The 18,293-nt window shown below is 39.3% G+C and overlaps 1 protein-coding gene across 3 annotated transcripts in view; it reads right to left on the minus strand.

Moving 5' to 3' along the window:
• Nucleotides 1–1,020: 1,020 nt before the first annotated feature.
• LOC120858142 (sentrin-specific protease 1) overlaps nucleotides 1,021–18,293 on the minus strand; it is a 51,876-nt gene continuing 34,603 nt past the window's right edge. For all 3 annotated transcript variants that reach the window (XM_040234004.1, XM_040234003.1, XM_040234002.1), the window contains exons 13-18: nucleotides 17,493–17,624; nucleotides 6,571–6,774; nucleotides 5,460–5,539; nucleotides 4,556–4,640; nucleotides 3,945–4,040; nucleotides 1,021–2,829 (exon numbers count right to left, since the gene is read on the minus strand). In XM_040234004.1, coding sequence (XP_040089938.1) covers nucleotides 2,767–2,829; nucleotides 3,945–4,040; nucleotides 4,556–4,640; nucleotides 5,460–5,539; nucleotides 6,571–6,774; nucleotides 17,493–17,624 — 660 coding nt within the window. In that variant the 3' untranslated portion in view covers nucleotides 1,021–2,766. The remainder of the gene's footprint in view (nucleotides 2,830–3,944; nucleotides 4,041–4,555; nucleotides 4,641–5,459; nucleotides 5,540–6,570; nucleotides 6,775–17,492; nucleotides 17,625–18,293) is intronic.

Below are 18,293 nucleotides of genomic sequence, written 5' to 3' on the forward strand. Positions count from 1 at the left end.
TCAAATGGGCAGGAATGGTCTTTCTTCATAAAGGGTCCAGGAGTGATCGGTGAGACTATTTCTACTGAAGGTTACATATCTGGCATCTAGAGCTTATCATCCATCAATGTTCCTTTTTTAAGAGGAGGTAGGTAATTATGGGGCTTCCCTGGTGGCTCAGTGGTAAAGAACCCACCTGCCAATGCAGAAGACACAGGTTCAATCCCTGGGTGGGGAAGATCCCCTGGACGAGGAAGTAGGCAACCCACCCAGTATTCTTGCCTAGGAAATCCGCTGGGCAGAGGAGTCTGTGCAGTCCACAGGGCTGCAAAGAGTCAAACATGACTCAGCAAGGGAATAATGACAAACAAGCACTGGGCACAGAAGAGAGGGGAAGACTGGAGAAAAGGAAAGCAGTAGGCTTTAGTTTAAAGCAGGGTAAACAAGATGCTGATAACACGCCGTTGGCCATGGAAGGCAGGAACATCACATTCCTCCACCCTCTCACCCCAGTCATCAAGGCCCACCCTTAAAATGAAGAAGAAAGTTTCCAGAAGCTAGTTCTGCTCTTCTTGGGCAGCTCTCTGGAAAGAATGGCCCCCACTACTGGTTCCCACTCTGGACCCCAGTCTGTGTCTCAGCCTGGCCCACTGACGGGGTGGTCTCAGGATCACTAACTTTACCTTGTACAAAACTGTATTGGTCAGAAAGCGGGGCCAAATTCAGACAGGCTTAACAATTCCTTATATATTTTTCAAAGTGCTTTTGTTGCATGTTTCATTTTCTGCTATACATGGCAATAAATATTTGTTGCTTTGGTCTGTACAAAAAGTCTGTGAGAAGGTAAGACAGATGTTATTTAAATGGGCAAACAATAAATACAGAGAACTATCTTGTTCTGAGTTCCCCAGACAATAGCAAACATGCCTGAAAAACTCAGGTCTTTTGATTCATGGTCCAAAATCTATACCATATTGCCACCTTTCAAGTTGTCACTTCAATACATTAAGTACCAAGAATCAATGTACAGGAGTCCCACAATGAGCCTGCGTGCCATAGCTTTCTAAGAGAACGTGAAAAGTCCCAGCAACTCATATGTAGAAAGCTATTTATTACCTACAGAAAACACCAAAAAAAAAAAAAAAAAAAAGGAAAAGGAAAAAAAGGGAGGAAAAAAAAAGGAAGAAAGAAAAAAAAAGAAAACAAACAAAAGGTGGTCTTCCCCCCAAAGGCAGGCAGTATGAAAAAGGTAGGACATCTAGTTGCTGGAGTGGAAACAGTAACATTCAGTTAACAATGGAATATTTAAAAAAAATAGTTTTCTTTTCAAATTGTAACCTGTGCTAACACATAGAAAAATGTACTAAACAAGCTTGATATAAAACAGAGTAAAATTTTCAAATAAGCCCAGGGAGAAAGCACAATGTTGGAAAGGATGAGGTACAAGGGAAGAGAAGAAAAGATCTCATACAAAACTACCTATTACAATACAGAAAAAAGTATAAAATGTTCCTATTTTGGAACTTAGGTACAAAATGACACTGGCATTGGATCGTTTCACTATCTAGCCTGAGGAGCGCTCAAAAGGTGGGGGAGATGCTACAAGGAACAAAAAGAATAGCAGTTTTTCAATCTCAAGTTGATCAGTCCAAATTCCACCCGTTTTCCAGTTGAAAATCTCGTCTTCCTCTGTAACCTCTACCCCAAGCCAAAATTCATCCAGGCCTCAAAATACTCTTAGGAAGTCCACAAACACCCTACACATAGGGGCTGGGATCTGTGTATGCTGGAGCTAAATTTGGAAAATGGTAATAAATCTACAGGCTAAAATGGTGAACACATTCAGCCTTAAAAAAAAAAAAAAGCATATCCCTGTGAAATATATATATATATATTAAATTCTCTGTGGTTAGAAACATATTTAAACTAGCTAGCCACAGACCAAACTAGACCTGCATTCATCCAAAGCTGGAATTTTATGCTAAAGACTGAGGTCCTTCTTCTTCTTGGTCAGAAGTAGGTAGCAGTAAAAGTGGCACCTTTGTTACTCCACTAAACCACTCCCTGGGTGGGTCTTCCCCATATCATGTGTTGTGAGCACATGCAAACCACTGCTTTTAAGGAAAGGACTGCCTGGGACTTTGGGGTCCACCCAGGGCTCACATGTGGTGCCTCAGGAGGGGAAGAAGCTACAGATAAAACAGCCTTGTACAGAAGCAGACGGACTTCACAAGGGGCATGTAAAAAGGACAAGTCCTGGAGGACGGCCTTATGCAGGTGCCCCAAAGTCCAGTTTACAGTCACTATCCTGGTGACACATTTTGAAAATCATGTGTGTATGTATGTGTGCGTGTATATGCTGGTGGTTTTCATCCCTACGTTTTTACCCACATCCATTCCTACCTCTTAGTAAGGCCTAACAACAAGAGTTTATACGAAACCAAGAGTCCTTCCAAGCTTCTCTCAGGCCCCTAATTAAGAGACTGAGTGAGGCTGGAGCCCTTTGAAAACAAGATGGCAGAACTGAAGAAGTGAAAAGCAGTCTCTCTCTTCAGATTAGGGATGTCCCTCACCCCTTTCACAGCACCAAAGTTTCTTTGCAAAAATAGTATCTGAGATACAAAAGGAAAGGCAGATGTGCTTGTGAGTGCATGTCTCCAGGGCCTGGTCCAGGATCAAGGACTTTACAAGAAGAGAGGGTTGGGAGCAGCTGTCTCCAAGATCTCTGGCTGTAGACAACAAAGAGCTGGTCCCCTGCAAGTCCATGTCTGCTAACTGAGACGGTCTTCACAAGAGCTTTCGGTGGAGGATTTCCCAGACCATCCGCTTCCGGAAGTAGGGCATGTGTTGCTGTAGGGACACAGAGATACCTTTATTTTCATTTCCTGCATGCAGACCTAACACTCCTTTCCTTCTTGAGGTTTTCACCTAAAATAGTCTCAGCTGCATTTTTGGTCTTTCAAATTGCTCATTCTTCATTACGTGTGATTTTTTTTTTTCTAGTGCTTTTTCTGATTACTATTGCTATTGCTACTTTTCATTGTTGTAAACCTAGAAGTTTAATTAGGCATCACCAGGAATCCCCTGGTTTGGAGAAGGAAATGGCAACCCACTCCAGTGTTCTTGCCTGGAGAATCCCAGGGATTAGGGAGCCTGGTGGGCTGCCGTCTATGGGGTCACACAGAGTCGGACATGACTGAAGTGACGCAGCAGCAGCAGCAGCAGCAGGAATCCCCAGGCTATCATCCTCAAATGTCTCCAAGAATTCTAAGAATGGTGTCTAAATTCACCAAAGTCCTCTGTGTTGAACTTTTAAGAGGCTATGAAATCTGAGGCTTGAAAATCAAAACTCATTTTGCCCCAAAATTAAATGAATGGCAAGAGTCAGCTCAACCCAAGGGCTGTGGTGGAAAATCTAGTAAAGTCATTACTTTAAACAGAAGCAAAGGGTTAAGTGGAGGACACCAAATAAACTATAATCTCTAGTCTCAATTCACTTTGGTCTCCAAAGGACCACAAGGACAGAAATTAATGATCACAAACCGTAAGGAAGACTGATCAGCTGCATGAAGCGAGGGGAAGAGGGCAGCAAACTACACTAGATCAAGGTGTGGCCTGTTCCAAAACTTCACTGCTACCAAATAAAGCGAAACTGAGGAAACGTGCTCTGGTCCCAGTTCTCTGCTTCTTACAGGATTTGGGCCAGGCAGCGTATATGAGCAGAGAAGGCAGCTCTCTGATTGGCTGGGATTCCTTAACTACAATAGATGATGTATGGTGACCCAGGATGTGGCCTATCATTATCCTTCCTTTTCCTACAGTGTGGCACAGGTAGCAACCACCCTGGGTTATGAGCCACAGAATGAAGCAGAGCCCCCTAAGTGGAGCAAATGGAGAGAAAAACATCTATCAGGCAGCCTGGAGACAGGATGGTCACAGAGATCCCTCCCGAAGGCTTGGCTTACCTGTGTGAAGTTGATTGGTCTGTCTTTGGTAATGCAGTCAGCATATTTGCAGGCAAACATGCCACAGTCACTTCCATTCATCTGCTGTGGAATTTCCTAAAAGGCAAAAAATAACAAAAAGGTGACATCTTTCCAAGTTTCCTTCCTTCTTATTCAATTATAAATAAGAACCAAAGGATATACATTTTCCAGGTTTCCCTGAATTCTAAAGAGATGGTCCTGGTCCCCCACTCAGAATAACACAGGCTCAGAGAGCAAAAAATTCAGTGTCTCAGTCCAGCCTGTGCACTTCATGTTTATCACATAGGAGACTATCTGAGATTTCTATGATACCCAAGGGTGTAAAAGCTGGTCCCTCCCACAAGAGTCAAACAGCCTGCAAACATTTTCTCCCATAGATGAAAGTTTAGCAAAATAGCTGGGCATTTAGAAAACCTAGTTCTTCATAAGAAATACATTACTGATTTTTCCACAGATAGCTTACTCTACTCTATCTTCCCTGGCTGAGGTCAGGCCAGACACTTAGAAGGACGCCAGGGCCCAAGCAGTATGCTTCTTTTCTAACCAATACTCTAATCTCAGGATTTCCATCTCACCAAGATGAAACGTACCTGGCTTTTCTTGCTGAAGAGCTGCCAGCCATTGGTATCAAACTCTTTTCTTTTCTTGTCAATGCTTTCTTGCTTCAGATATTGCCTAAGGTATTGGGAGAGAATGAGATGAGCTTGGGGAGCTGCCACTGCAAGAATGGGGCTGACAATCCTCAGGAAGAATTTTCTTCTGCCATGTCTAAGGAAAACAGTATATATTGCTGGACAGGGAATCTTTAGAACTCCCATAGTTCATGCCCACTCTGTCAGCTCCAGAGAAGCAAGACCTCTGACTTCAATACTCAGGGTCCTTCTTCCTACTGTCCCCACTGAGGAATGAGTTTTGATCTTTTCCTTGGTTTATATGGTCCTTTAGAATTCAATCTAGTGGAAGGAAAATGTTTCTCTAGCAATGCTGGGGTATATATTTATTTATAGTCTTGATTCTTCTGTATAAAAATTCAATCCAAATCAATTAATCCACCTCATGGAACCCACCCCCTCCTGGCCACAGACATTTTGGAAAGAGAAACAGGTGGAATGTAAACCAGATTTGCATTCTGGTTCCCAGTTGAGCCATTAAAGTAGGACCTGAGCAAATCAAAGTCACCTCTGTGGGTCTTGGTTCCTTTATCTGAAAAATTAGGAGGTTGGGGTAGATGACTTCTAAGTAGTTTCTGTATCTATATGTCTATATCCAGTCTTTATTTTCCTGCACTGGGACAGTAATTATGCCCATCAGGATGTATTTTGGGTATTATTATATTATTATTAAACTTTACTTAGATGGAAAATACCCATCTTAATCAATATAAAGATTTCCTTTATTAACCACTCCATTGAAGGTATCAGAGAATTGAGTTCAACAGCTAGAAAAACAACATATATCCAACACCAAACTCTTCATCTTCAACTCCCTACTTACAAGAGGATTCTGCAGGCTTCATTGTTTATCCCACCCATAGAGTCGTAATAGGTAATATTCTTCTTTCTAAAGTCCACAACCTGGGAATAAAAAAAAAATCTGTGTGTTTATGAACTGAAGAAAATCTCAGCTTTTCCCTTCCCTGGAACTTGGAACCTTCTGCCAGATTTCCTATGAAATCATGACAAGTTTGATGGATACTTAGCATTATACCATGCTTCATCTGCAGAGGAAAGAAGAACAGGGTGATTATTTACTCAGAACTATGCTGGGGGCTGACTGACTAATTGCCCTGAAACCCTTTTCTAGTTTTCAGGGTCTCCATTTGCAACAGAGGCAACAGTGAAGACACGACGTGCTCTTCAGAGAATGTAAACTAAGTGAGATCATTTCCACACATTTTCAGAAAGATGGTAAAAGATTCTAGGTTTTGTTTCTTGGAGAATTTCCTTTAGACTTAATGCTTTTCAAATACAATTCAAAACAGGCTGTAACTTGTATACTTTTATTAATATATAAAGCTAATGTATCCATGTTCTCAGAGTCATGTTTGTGTTAGTTGCTCAGTCATGTCTGACTCTTTGCAGCCCCGCAGACTGTAGCCTTCCAGGCTCCGCTGTCCATGGAATTCTCCAGGCAAGAATACTGGAGTGTGTAGCCATTCCCTTCTCTAGGGGATCTTCCTTACCCAGGGATTGAACCTGGGTCTCCCGCATTGCAGCCAGATTCCTTACTGTCTGAGCTACCAGGGAAGCAATAATAAATTATCAAGTATGCAAGGCAAATCATGATTAGGCAGAAAATAATGGTCACAGAATCTGAGTTGGCATCATCGTTAAGAAGTCACTTTTTCTCCCCATGTGTTCCTTGCCTTTAGGTTGCTTTGACTATAACTCCATTTTTAAGTATTTCCAGAAAAGAAAATTTCATAGCTGTTTTCAAAGTCTAAGTATCTCCCACTCTTGACAGGGAGTTTGCTAATCTATCCAATTTTTAGATAATTAAATGCTACTCTTTCAACCATCTACGTAGAACTAGTATTCATTGCTCTCTGTGTATTCTATTATATAGACTTCTTTTAAATTTTATCAGTAATAAAAGAGGCACTCACAGCAAGACACCAGTGCACTCCGAGGTGAATAGGCACCAAAAGAATGTCAACAGAAAAGACATCCACTTTCTTTGTCCAACGTTTCACTGCTTGATAACCAGCCGTTTTTAACTTAGTAAAAAAAAAGGTATTAAATGCATGTACACTCGGCAATCCCTTCTCTTTACTTCGCTCCATCAGCATATTCATGTAGAAATTGATGATCTGTGGAAAGAAAGTATATATATTAAAATAGATACTCCAGCCTTTCAAAGCAGTTGTGTTGTAAGAAGGAAACACAGTTGCTATACTGCACAGCATAGCCTAGTTCCCTAGTCAACTCAGTTATGACCTCAACACCCAACAGCCTAATATCCCTATATCAAATTCTGACTAGAAAAGAGGGGGACTGAGGTGGTTATAAACAGTGAAAACATAAAAGGCTGATACATATATATATGGTTCAGGATACATTTGGGAAGATGTTGGCCAGACTTGTAGAAGTCTGAAGATCAGGTTAAAAAAAAATTGGAAAATGAGGAGGAAGAAGTAGTGTAAGATTAGAGTCGGAGAAAAGGAAAGGAAGGAGTATGTGCAGGTACACATTACAAGCAGGAGTTTAGCAAGGTAAACATCAGCAGTTCCTTTAGTCTGCTGGGACTGTGCAAGCAACTTAAATAAACTCTGAGCTCAGAGTCTAGTGTTAATAAAAACTAAGATTAGTAGTTCAATCCTTCTATGTAGGTCTCCTGATTTTGCACAAAGATAGAAAACTCTGCCCCATGACTTAAGACTGTATTTTCAGCCTAACAAGTTACTTAGCAGAAGCAAACTGTTTTGGTCTCAAGTAGAACTGAGTGACAGAATAAACCATCAACTATATTGGAACAACATCTCTAAACTTGTAGTAGCTTGGCAACAACACCTTTATCCAGGCAGACATGGATATACTATAACCTACATTACGTAAGCTGAAAGTAAAACCACAAACATGAAGAGTCAAGTTTTCTCCTAGAATCTATAAGGTTAGCTGCCTTATATTTGTTGATTCCACTTATTTCTTCAATATCAAGTATGAGTGAAAGAAATTAAAGCCCTTGACATGGGAGATGTGTTAATGAAACGGTATGTTCTCTAATAGTGACTGCATTGTCCACAGTTCCTTTAGGTCTAGGACCCCTTGGTATTAAAGCCTCAAAGTTACTGTGCCGGAAGTTACTGCATACTTATGTGGCCAGCTGAGGTCAGGCCAGTGTCTGTCAACTGCAAGGAATGAATGGGCTAACTGATCCAAAGCTTGGAAATATGACTAAGAAAACAGGCACATTTTTCAGAATGCTTTTTGGGGAATGGGAAAACACCCCTGTCCTTTGACAAATATTTACACACTAAGATGCCAGAGCAGTGAGCTACTGCCCAACAGTAGGCAACTACATACTGGGTAGGCAGTAAGGAACACAGCCAGGAACACACCGGAGCGTGGTCTAGACTAGAGAAAGGGCCTATAGATGAGGATGCCTAGGCAGCTGCAGGGAAACCACATTCACCAAGAAGGAGCACTCTGAGGGTGGTGGGAAGGAAAGTCAGGACTGAAGAAAGACACTGTTCTTCCTGCATCTCTGAAGATAGAGCAATAGGCTCAGGTTGTGGTTGATTCTCTCCCTAGTATGATGCCCAACAGAGCTCAGTTATATAAAACAATGATAATGAATTAGGGCACAATTAGGATTGTAGGTTTCTCCAATTCAGGTTTTTAATCTCACTCTATCCTTGAGGTTAATGGTGCTAAAGGATGCTTGTAGGCTTGTGAAGGCAGCCAGGAATGCAGGAGGATCTACCTGCTCAGCAAGCACAGATTTCTTGGCTATAATCTACATCTTCCGGTGAGAGAAAATTAGCAAAAAGGGATTGATTCCTCTGGTATTCTATTCCATGACATTACCCATGCCATGAGGCTAAACCCTTCAATTCAAGAGGTGAAGCGAATAGGCAGACAACCTGTCAATCACTATAAGCCAAACCCTCCATGGGGGCAGATAAGTTAAATACTGCAACAGGCAATAAGGAGGTGGAAGGAACCAGAGAGATAAGGACAGCCAAGCACATGAAAGCCACAGAGATATATCTCCCCCAGGTGCCCATCAGAAGGGCATATCTGGGATCATTACCTTGAAGTGAAAAGGGTGACATAAATGAACGTCATGCTACATACAACTATCCTATTTTTCAGGGGGAAAGAGTGCCAAAAACCAATTACGCTTAGCTGTGCCTACATAGCCTGAGTTGCTTGGTTTCTTATGTTACTTTATTTTGTTATTTTGATAGAATGGACCTCTAAAGTTAAAGACCAAGCCAGCTGAACAGGAACAGAGACCTAGTGATCAGGGCACCACACTGAGAACCCCTCTTCTCTGCTTTACTTCTCCCTCCCACCAAGGCTTCTCCACTGTGAGGGAAATGGCCTCCTCCAAAGTCAGCTCATTACTTAGCTCTAGGGAGTGATCTGGGCTCTTTTTCATTTGCCCTGCATTCTAGGAGGAGGGGGCTTGGTGGCCTCACTGTTCCCTCCCATTAGCTGAGGATGTGTAACCTGACATCTGAAGCAGAATTTAGATCCAAGTTTCTCTCCTCAGTTTTTCAGCTATCACTCAGTCCAAATAAGGAAAATTGCCATAGTTCAGCCAAGACACAATCACACTAAAAAAAAAAAAGCTAGAAGTTAGAAGAACAAAAAGAATCCTACACATCATCTCACAGAGGAGGGCTCAAGATGAAGGAAAAAGAAATGAGAGAAGGGATCACAGTGTCTAAGACGAAAGAGAAGCAATGATGGTCAGAGCAGTCGTTTGTATTTTGTGACGGCAAGGGTCCCTCCCCTCCTGTGGTAGAGTCTTTCTGTACTTGGGACTCTTCTTAGCTCCAGAAGATCTTGAATTCCCTTTGGAATTGGGGACGAAGAGTAACAAGTCTGTTTGTCTGTGCCTACTATTTGTCTTGCACTTGCCACTCTTTTGGAGGCCCACACTTGCCTCTGCTTGCTGCAGTCCCTGGTGCCTAAAGAACTGCCTTTCCTGCTGCCTTCATAGCCTTCTCCGTGAGCGTCTACTTGTCTATGCAATCCTGTTTGGGGGTGGAATGATTGTTTATGGTGTCTTGTTCCTTTGTGATTTTATGTGAAGAGCTGCCAGGCTAAGTTGAAAAAAGTGTTTCTTTAAAAGAAAAGTCTACAATGTTTTCAAACTTAGTACTCAATCCTTTGCCTGTATGTTACCACAAGGACACAAATGACTACTGCTATTTGTACCCTTCTCAAGCAGTAAACCAGCCAAACTATTGTTTTCTCGTGCATTTAGATGTAAAATACATCACCAACAGTAAAGTCTAACTTTTAACCCTTCCCAATTTCACAAACTGAACCCTTACAACAGACTTTGGAAAAAAGTGTTCTAAAAGTCCTGAGCATGACAGTGTTCTGAAGCAGAGATCAAGATAACTTTTAGAAAAGAAAAAGCTGTTTTCCTACTTTATCCCTCCAGACTTTCCCCTCTACCTCCTCATTCTTATTTTTAAATTAGACTTATCTGCTGGGGGCCAGCGTGACTTGTCAACCACAAACCCAGAAAGACTAATTAAGCAACAACCTCTGAATGTTATAAATCAGAAGGTCACTCACTCCTAAGACCTAATCTAATAATACTATAGAAACCAAGATAGAAGACTTAAGGGAAGCTCTGAGTTATGGCATCCCTCACTGTGCCCAGGACTTTTCTCAGACGCAAATTAAAGTAACGAACAATTAGAATTACTGCAAAAGTTTTAGAGAAAGACAGGCAGCATCTACTTTTATGGAGTCATGACAACTGTAATTACTATTCTCCCTGTGACCTGACATAAATCCCTAGTTTATCAAAAGGACTAGTTCTATTAAGAAACACTTTAAAGAGGTAATCATAATGATGTGGAATCGTCCAATGAGTCATGTTAGAAAGACTACACTGTAACTTCCACTCTGATCATTAGCATATGGGAGACACCATCATATTCACTTAACTAATTTATTTCATCTTGTCTATTTTTCTTCCCTTCTGACTCAATTAGTTTTTATTTCCTAAGAAAAATCTATTTCCTGTGCTAGGTTTGTCTAGCTGAGTTTAATGTTTTATAGGCTGCTGCTTCTCTTACTGAGCATCACTTAGATTTAACATCTCCTTGGAAGCAATAATTGAGACAGAGGTGCTGAAATCTTCAACATTCATACTTAGGTATGAATTTGTCTCTTTTCCCTTCCAGTTTTTTCAGCTTTTAGTTAGTGTATTTTGAAGTTCTGTTATTAGGTGCATACATACTTACGTTGTTACTCCTTTTGATGAATTTCCCCCTTTACCATTATGAAATGTCTATCACTGGTAATATTCCTTGTTCTGAAATCTACTAGTGTGATATTAATATAGTTACTAGACGGAGGAGCCTGGTGGGCCGCAGTCCATGGGGTCGCTAAGAGTCAGACATGACTGAGCAACTTCACTTTCACTTTTCACTTTCATGCACTGGAGAAGGAAATGGCAACCCACTCCAGTGTTCTTGCCTGGAGAATCCCAGGGACGGGGCAGCCTTGTGGGCTGCCGTCGATGGGGTCACACAGAGTTGGACACGACTGAAGCGACTTAGCACCTTTCCTTTGTTTACTGTTTGTATGGTATGTTTTCTCCACCCTTTTACTTTTAACCTATATGTGTCTTCACATTTAAAATGTTTTCTGTAGACATATTTTTAAATCTAATCTATAATTTCTGCCTTTTAACTGGATGCTTATACTGTCCAGTATGGCAGCCATTAGCCAGATGTAACTCTTGAGCGCTTGAAATTTGACTAATTCAAATTGTGTTGTAAGTGTAAATGCATTCTAAGTGTAAAATACATATATTTTAGAGAAGGCAAAATATACCATTAATAATATTTTAATATGTATTACATGCCAAAATAAACATATTTTAGATTTATTGGGAGAAGGCAATGGCAACCTACTCCAGTATTCTTGCCTAGAGAATTCCATGGACAGAGGAGCCTGGTGGGCTACAGTCCATGGGGTCACAAAGAGTCGGATACGACTTTGCCTGTGTGTACTGAACTGTAACTTTCTCCAATTTTAAAGGAAAACTGGAGAAGGAAATGGCAACCCACTCCAGTGTTCTTGCCTGCAGAATCCCAGGGACGGGGGTGCCTGGTGGGCTGCCGTCTGTGGGGTCGCACAGAGTCAGACGTGACTGAAGCGACGCAGTAGTAGTAGTAGTAGTAGTAGTAGTGGGTTAAGTAAAATATATTATAAAAATTAGTTTTACTTGTTTCTTTTCCTTTTTTAAAATGTGACTATTATAAAACTTTAAATTACATATATGGCTCACATTATATTTCTACTGGGTATGCTGAATTTGGTCATTTACATTTAATGTATTGAGATTGTTGTTGTTTAGTCACTAAGTCACGTCCAACTCTTTGTGACCCCATGGACTGGAGTCCACCAGGCTCCTCTATCCATGGGATTTCCTAGGCAAGAATACCAGAGTGGGTTGTTATGCCCTCCTCCAGGGGACGTTCCAGACCTAGGGATTGAACTTGAGTCTCCTGCACTGACAGGCAGATTCTTTACCACTGAGCAACCAGAGTATTGACATGGTTGGTTTTAAATCTACCATCATGTTCTTTTTTTTTCTGTGTGTCTCATCTGTTCTTTGTATCCTTTCTCTGCCTTCCTTTGGCTTGACTATCTTTTAATTGCATCTAATCTCCATTACCAGCTTCTTAAAATACCTCTTTGTTTTTTACTGGTTGCTCTAGCATTTATGTCTGTAACTTACTGTAGTCCATCTTCATAAAACATCATACAACTTCATACATTGTGCAGGAATCTTAGACAAGTACATACTTTCATTTGCCCCCCCTTTTGTGTTATGATTATCATATATTTTACTTTAACATGTTATAAACCCTACATTGTTGTTGTTTTCTTTTTTATTTGACTAGTCCCTTGTCTTCCAGAGATAATAAATGATGAGAGCATTTTCACTGCTTTTCATTCCTTGTGTAGATTGAAATTTTCAACTCACATTTTTCCTCTGCCTAAAATATCCTTTAATATTTCTTAAAGAAGAAGTCCGCTGGTGATGAATTCTTCAGCATTTGCTTGCCTAAAATAGTATAGCCTTATTTCTTCAAAGATATATTTGCTGGTATAGAATTTAGGTTGACGGTTTTCTTTTTCCTTCAGTATTTTAAAGATGTAGCTACACTGTCCTCTGGCCTACATGGTTTCTGACAGATCTTGGTTCCTCTGTATATAACATGTCTCTTCTTCTGGTTGCTTTTTTCATTATTTTTCTCTTTATCAGTGGCCTTTAGCAATTTGATTACTATACATTTCAGTATGGTATTTCTCTTTCTTGGGGTATGCTGAATTTCTTGAATCTGCCAGTATGCTTCCAAATCTGGAAAATCTCCCACCATTATTTCTTTAAACATTTTTTTCTGATACCACTTAACACCCCATCTTCCCTTCTGGGACTTCAATTACATGCTTAGACTTGATACTGTCCCTGAGCTCACTAAGCTCCAGTCATCTTTTTTCAGCCTTTTTTCTATTTCACTTGGATGATTCATACTGCTCTATTTTCAAGGTTACTAATTTTTCCTTCCACAGTATCTAAACTGTTAATCTCATTTCATGTATTTTTAATATCAGATACTGTATTTTTCATCTCTAGAAATTCAATTTGGATCTTTTTTTATATTCTCCATTTTTTCCCCTCATAATGTCCACTTTCCTCTACTTACCTGAACATGTGGAATATTATTTATGGTATCTGTTTTAATATCTTTGTTGGCTAATTCTAACATATTTTTCTTTTCTGGGTATTTCTATAGTGATTGTCTTTTTCCCTTTGTTATATTTTTCTTCTATTTCATGCCTGGGAATTTTTAATTAGATGCTAGACTTTGTGAATTTCAATGTTGTTGGGTTCTGTTGTTACCAGAATTTGTTGTATTCCTTTAAATATTGTTGGGTTTTGTTCTGTGATATAGTTAAGTTACTTAGATCAGTTTCAAGCTTTTAAGACTTATATTTAAGCTTGTTACCATGGGTCCAGAGCAGCCTTTACTTTAGGGCCTGCCTGTCTGGGCCCACTCTTGAGGCAGTGCCCTTTTGAGGACTTGCTACTCAATGCTCTGCAACTCTTCTACTCCAGCTGGTTGGGACATAAACTGTTCTTGGCACCTGTGTTAGCTCTCAGGCTTGTTATGATTTCTTCTTTCTGGTGGTTCTTTCCACAGCCACTGGTAGTTTCTTGCCATATATGTGCAGATCAGTACTCAGCCAAAGATTCCAGGGGGGCCCTCTGCACACCTCTGGAGCTTTCTCTTTGTTCAGCAACTTCCCCACCAGTATTTATCTCACAAACCTTAGCCGCTTTGGCCTCCATGAACACTGTCTCCTCTACTTAGCAAGACTGCCAGGCCCTGCCAGGTTTTTACCAGCTCTCTCCCTTTAGCACACCACCCCAGTAAGCTGTGGGAATCATAGGTTCATGCTTTTCACTTCCGTCTTCTTAGGAATCACTGTTATCCAGTGTCTGAAAATTGTTGTTTCAGGTGTTTTATCTACTGTTCTATTTGAGAGAATAAATCTGATCTACTTTATTCTATCAAGACCAGAAGATGTCAAATTTATTTGTATGCCTAAATAATTTTCACATATTTCTAAATTTATCTGATGCTTTATAAAACAACTATTGGGCCCTCTAAGAGCAGAATTAGCAGGCCATAAAGAGAAACACAAAGCCTAAAGTAGTCCTCACTTCAGGATTATTAACCTGAAATCTTAGAGTTGGATTCCATAAGTTATTCAACTCTATCTTCAGGAAATAATACACAATTTCTGTTTGTTATTTCAATTGACATTTACTTAAAAATACTTCCTTTTGTTTCTTAACTGTGACTTTCAATCTACTTTTGCAACTAATTCCTCCTCTCTTTAACCCTGTCTTCCTTCCCTTAATTAGATATTTCTATCACTAATTACCAGACCTGGACTAGAAATCTCCATCTATATGTTCTCACCTTTCCAGCCTCATTTTGTAACTCTTTGTAAGGCAGCCAGTTCCCACATTCCAATTTTGAGAAATTTCATTTTCTTACAGTGAGGTACAATGTTAATACTCTCATTAGTCCTTTGAATTTGCACAGAATTTAGCTATTCACTGATATATAAATCCATTCTTGCAAATATGTTGGAAAGCTTATTGCAAGAACAGGCACTGTGGCTTACTCTTCTTTGAGCAAAACGACCTGAGAAAGAGTAGCCTAATGGCTATTTGTACATATCTCAAATATAGGACTTCTTGATTTTATTTTCCTTATAAGCTAAATCTGATCCCTTTCATTTCTAGGATCTTATATTCTTTGTCTGTAAAATGTCAATCACCTTTCTTGGGAGAAAACTTTAATGAAGTCTATAAAACTGACATGAGAACAAAACTAAAAGAAAGGCTATTAATGAAAATATCTATTTGAGGGAAGGAGACCAGGATTGAAGAGAGAGCAAATTACTTGCAAAATATTGAGAGTTCACAATTAAGAAACAATTAAGTATTTCAAAATGAGTGTGAATACTTAGGATACCTACTAATTCCCCTTCAGAATGTTATCAGCTTTTTAAGGGCAGTAACTCTGAAAGTGTGAGAAGTGTGGTACGTTGAAAATGATGCTTTTTAAAACACTTATTAAAGTTACTTATTAAAATAGTTCTCACTATCATCATGGACATGTGAACTGGCACCTGGTTTCAAAGTTAACATTATTCTCCACTCAGAAGACAAGGACTCCTTACAAAAGTTACGGGTAAATGTGGTAGAGATAAAGTAGACAAGGAATCTTTCCTTTCCCTTTTCTCTTCTAAATAATGTAATTTCCATTAACTTTGCTTGCTAAAAATCCTCTGGTGGACCCACGGAATGGAAAATATGTCCTGATGAACACTGCCTCTGTAAGGGAGCTCACTGAGGTAACTACCACAATACATACAGCAAGAACTCAGCTCATGTCCTGCTCACTGCTGCCCCCTAGAAGTTTTTGGATAATTTACAACAAACAAGCTGCAATCCCAATAAAATAACTGGGTCTTCCCCATTTAAAAGCAGCAGGTAAAAATTGGCAAGAGACCTCACATTAATATCTTCAAAGAAAAATACTTAATTGGTGGATACTTTTGACTGTTCTTGATTTTCATTTTGCTCTTTGATTTGGTGAGCTCTTTTTTTTTCCTATTATTTTGACCAATGTTCTAATACCACTATTCTGGGCCACAAGAAGCAAGAACTGTTTCCTGTAAAGCAAGATGGTATCTCAAACCATGCCTTCTTTACTATTCTTGGTCAAAGATATTATTCAAGGAGTGATGAACTTCTGAAATTTTATCTTATAAACTCACCAAAGGCAAAGAGAATGGGCTAGTTCAACAAATCCCACAGAAAATCAACCTACTGGACATGGTATATAGCTCTAAAATTCTATCTAATCCTGAAACAGGATCCAACTTAAGATTCTAAGGCAGTAGGCTATAACAGATAAGACCCAATGCTTGAATCTGAATCCTGGCTTGCTATTACAAAGTCATGTAACTTTGCAAGTTTCTTAATCTTTTATGTCTTATTTCTTCATCTATTAAGTGGAGATGATAAAACTATAGCATGCATCTCCAAGAGTTGTGGTGACTATGACATAAGCAAAACAAACAAATCACTTAGATTAGCGCCTAACATGAGGTAAATGTCCAACAGATGTTGGCCAAATATTAATATTTGGAAGGTCATACACATACAAGGCCAGGATACTGGTATCTGGAATATTTGGTTTTTGTTCCTTTGCTAAGTCAGGTCCAACTCTTTTGTGACCCCATGGACTGTGGCCCGCCAGTACATGGGATTTCCCAGGCAAGAATACTGCAGTGGGTTGCCATTTCCTTCTCCAGGGGATCTTCCTGACCCAGGGATTGAACCCATATCTCCTGCATTAGCAGAAGGATTCTTTACTGTTGAGCCACTTGGGAAGCCCCCTAGAATATCTAGTGCTTACTATATTGAGTATCTAAAAAGTTTCCATAGCGGTGAAACTTGAGTACACCCAAGATTTTAGGCAGGAATGCTCTTAGTAAGGAGGCAGGTTCTTAGGGAAAAATCCCAACCCAGTTCTCTTCTTTTGCTGTGAAAATATCCTTGTGAAATAAAACAGGCTCCTATAGGTTTAGGAATAGGACAGATCAGTTTGAAGATTCTAACACAAATAAGCTACATAAAATAATCAGAACATTCGGGAGCCAAGAGCCATAACACTTTTTAACTCAATACCTCAAATATTTAATAAAACTTCTTCAATGTCAGTTTAAAAAATATCATGTACAAATGTAGGCTATTTTAGAAAGCTTATCACTCATAATCTAAGTGACCTAAATACAGAGAGAAAGGGTAACAGAAATGGATTTCTATATGGAAATCCCAAAGTATTCCTTCATGTGCTGTAACATGGTCAGCTATTAAATATTTGCTTAACAAAAGATGTGAACTGCATGGCAGGTAGCTTAAAGAGAGTAAAAATACCAATGAGTAAATGTCTTCTCTATCAGTATCCAAATCTTTGATACATAAAAAGGTAAATCAGCAGTTCCCAGACATTAAGGTACATTAAAAAAAAAAATCACTTGAGATGTTTGTTTAAAATATGTATCTCTACCATACTGCCTCATACTTAGTCAGGAAAATGGAGAAAGCTATGACAGCTGATTCTGAAGCAGGTCAGCAAGGACCACACTTTAAGAAACAGTGAAATATATAATGCCTTTAGTCTGCACTTGATGTTCACTTTCTATTTGAATATAAAAACAAGTGTGAGATTACCTCATCGTTGAGCCAGTTAAGGTGATTTAGAGTTTGAATATCTTTGCGTGTGATGGTCAAGCGGAATGCTTCACTCAGAACTTCATCCTGGTTCCCATTACGAAATACATTCTTTATTTCTTTCTCCATTTCCTAGGGAACCAAGAAGTGTCAGAGATTAGGCATACATGGCCTCGGACGTACCCATTTCTCATCAAGCCCCATGCAATCCCCAGACTTAAATCAACCATTTACTCCTAACATTTTGGTTATTATTCCTTCCAGTAATCTGATTACTTCCTTTCATCCTAGCTCTTCCTCCCTTCTCTTTTTCAGCACATTTCAGACCCTTATTTCATATTATTTCTTGAGTCCGAAATAACTTTCTGCTATCAAATTTCCTAAGCCCATGAAAAGACCTAATTATATATCTTCAGTCCAAACAATTTCCTGAGAAACAGAATCTTTCTCAAAGGTAATAAGGAAGTAAAAGTAGTGATGTCTTTTAGACACATTTTCCCAGAAAAATTTGTGTTTTTTTTAATGTAAAAATGTAGAATTCAGCACAACTTTAGTGTTAATAAATGTGTTATACTTACCAGCTATATGACAGGTTTTCAAACAGAAGAATGAACTAAGAAACAGATTATTTTTCCATGTATGCAGACTTTTTAAATTTTTAAAAATTTCCAAATTTTTATGCTGAGTTTTTATTATTAAAAAAAAAAAATAGTAAGGCTCAACTTACTATTTGATGTAAAAGTACTATACATATGCATTAAGTAAAAATGCACAAGAAATGAAACAAATTTACTGAATGCT

This window comes from Oryx dammah, unplaced genomic scaffold (genome assembly GCF_014754425.2).
Source record: "Oryx dammah isolate SB20612 unplaced genomic scaffold, SCBI_Odam_1.1 HiC_scaffold_29, whole genome shotgun sequence".
Lineage (NCBI taxonomy): Eukaryota > Metazoa > Chordata > Mammalia > Artiodactyla > Bovidae > Oryx > Oryx dammah.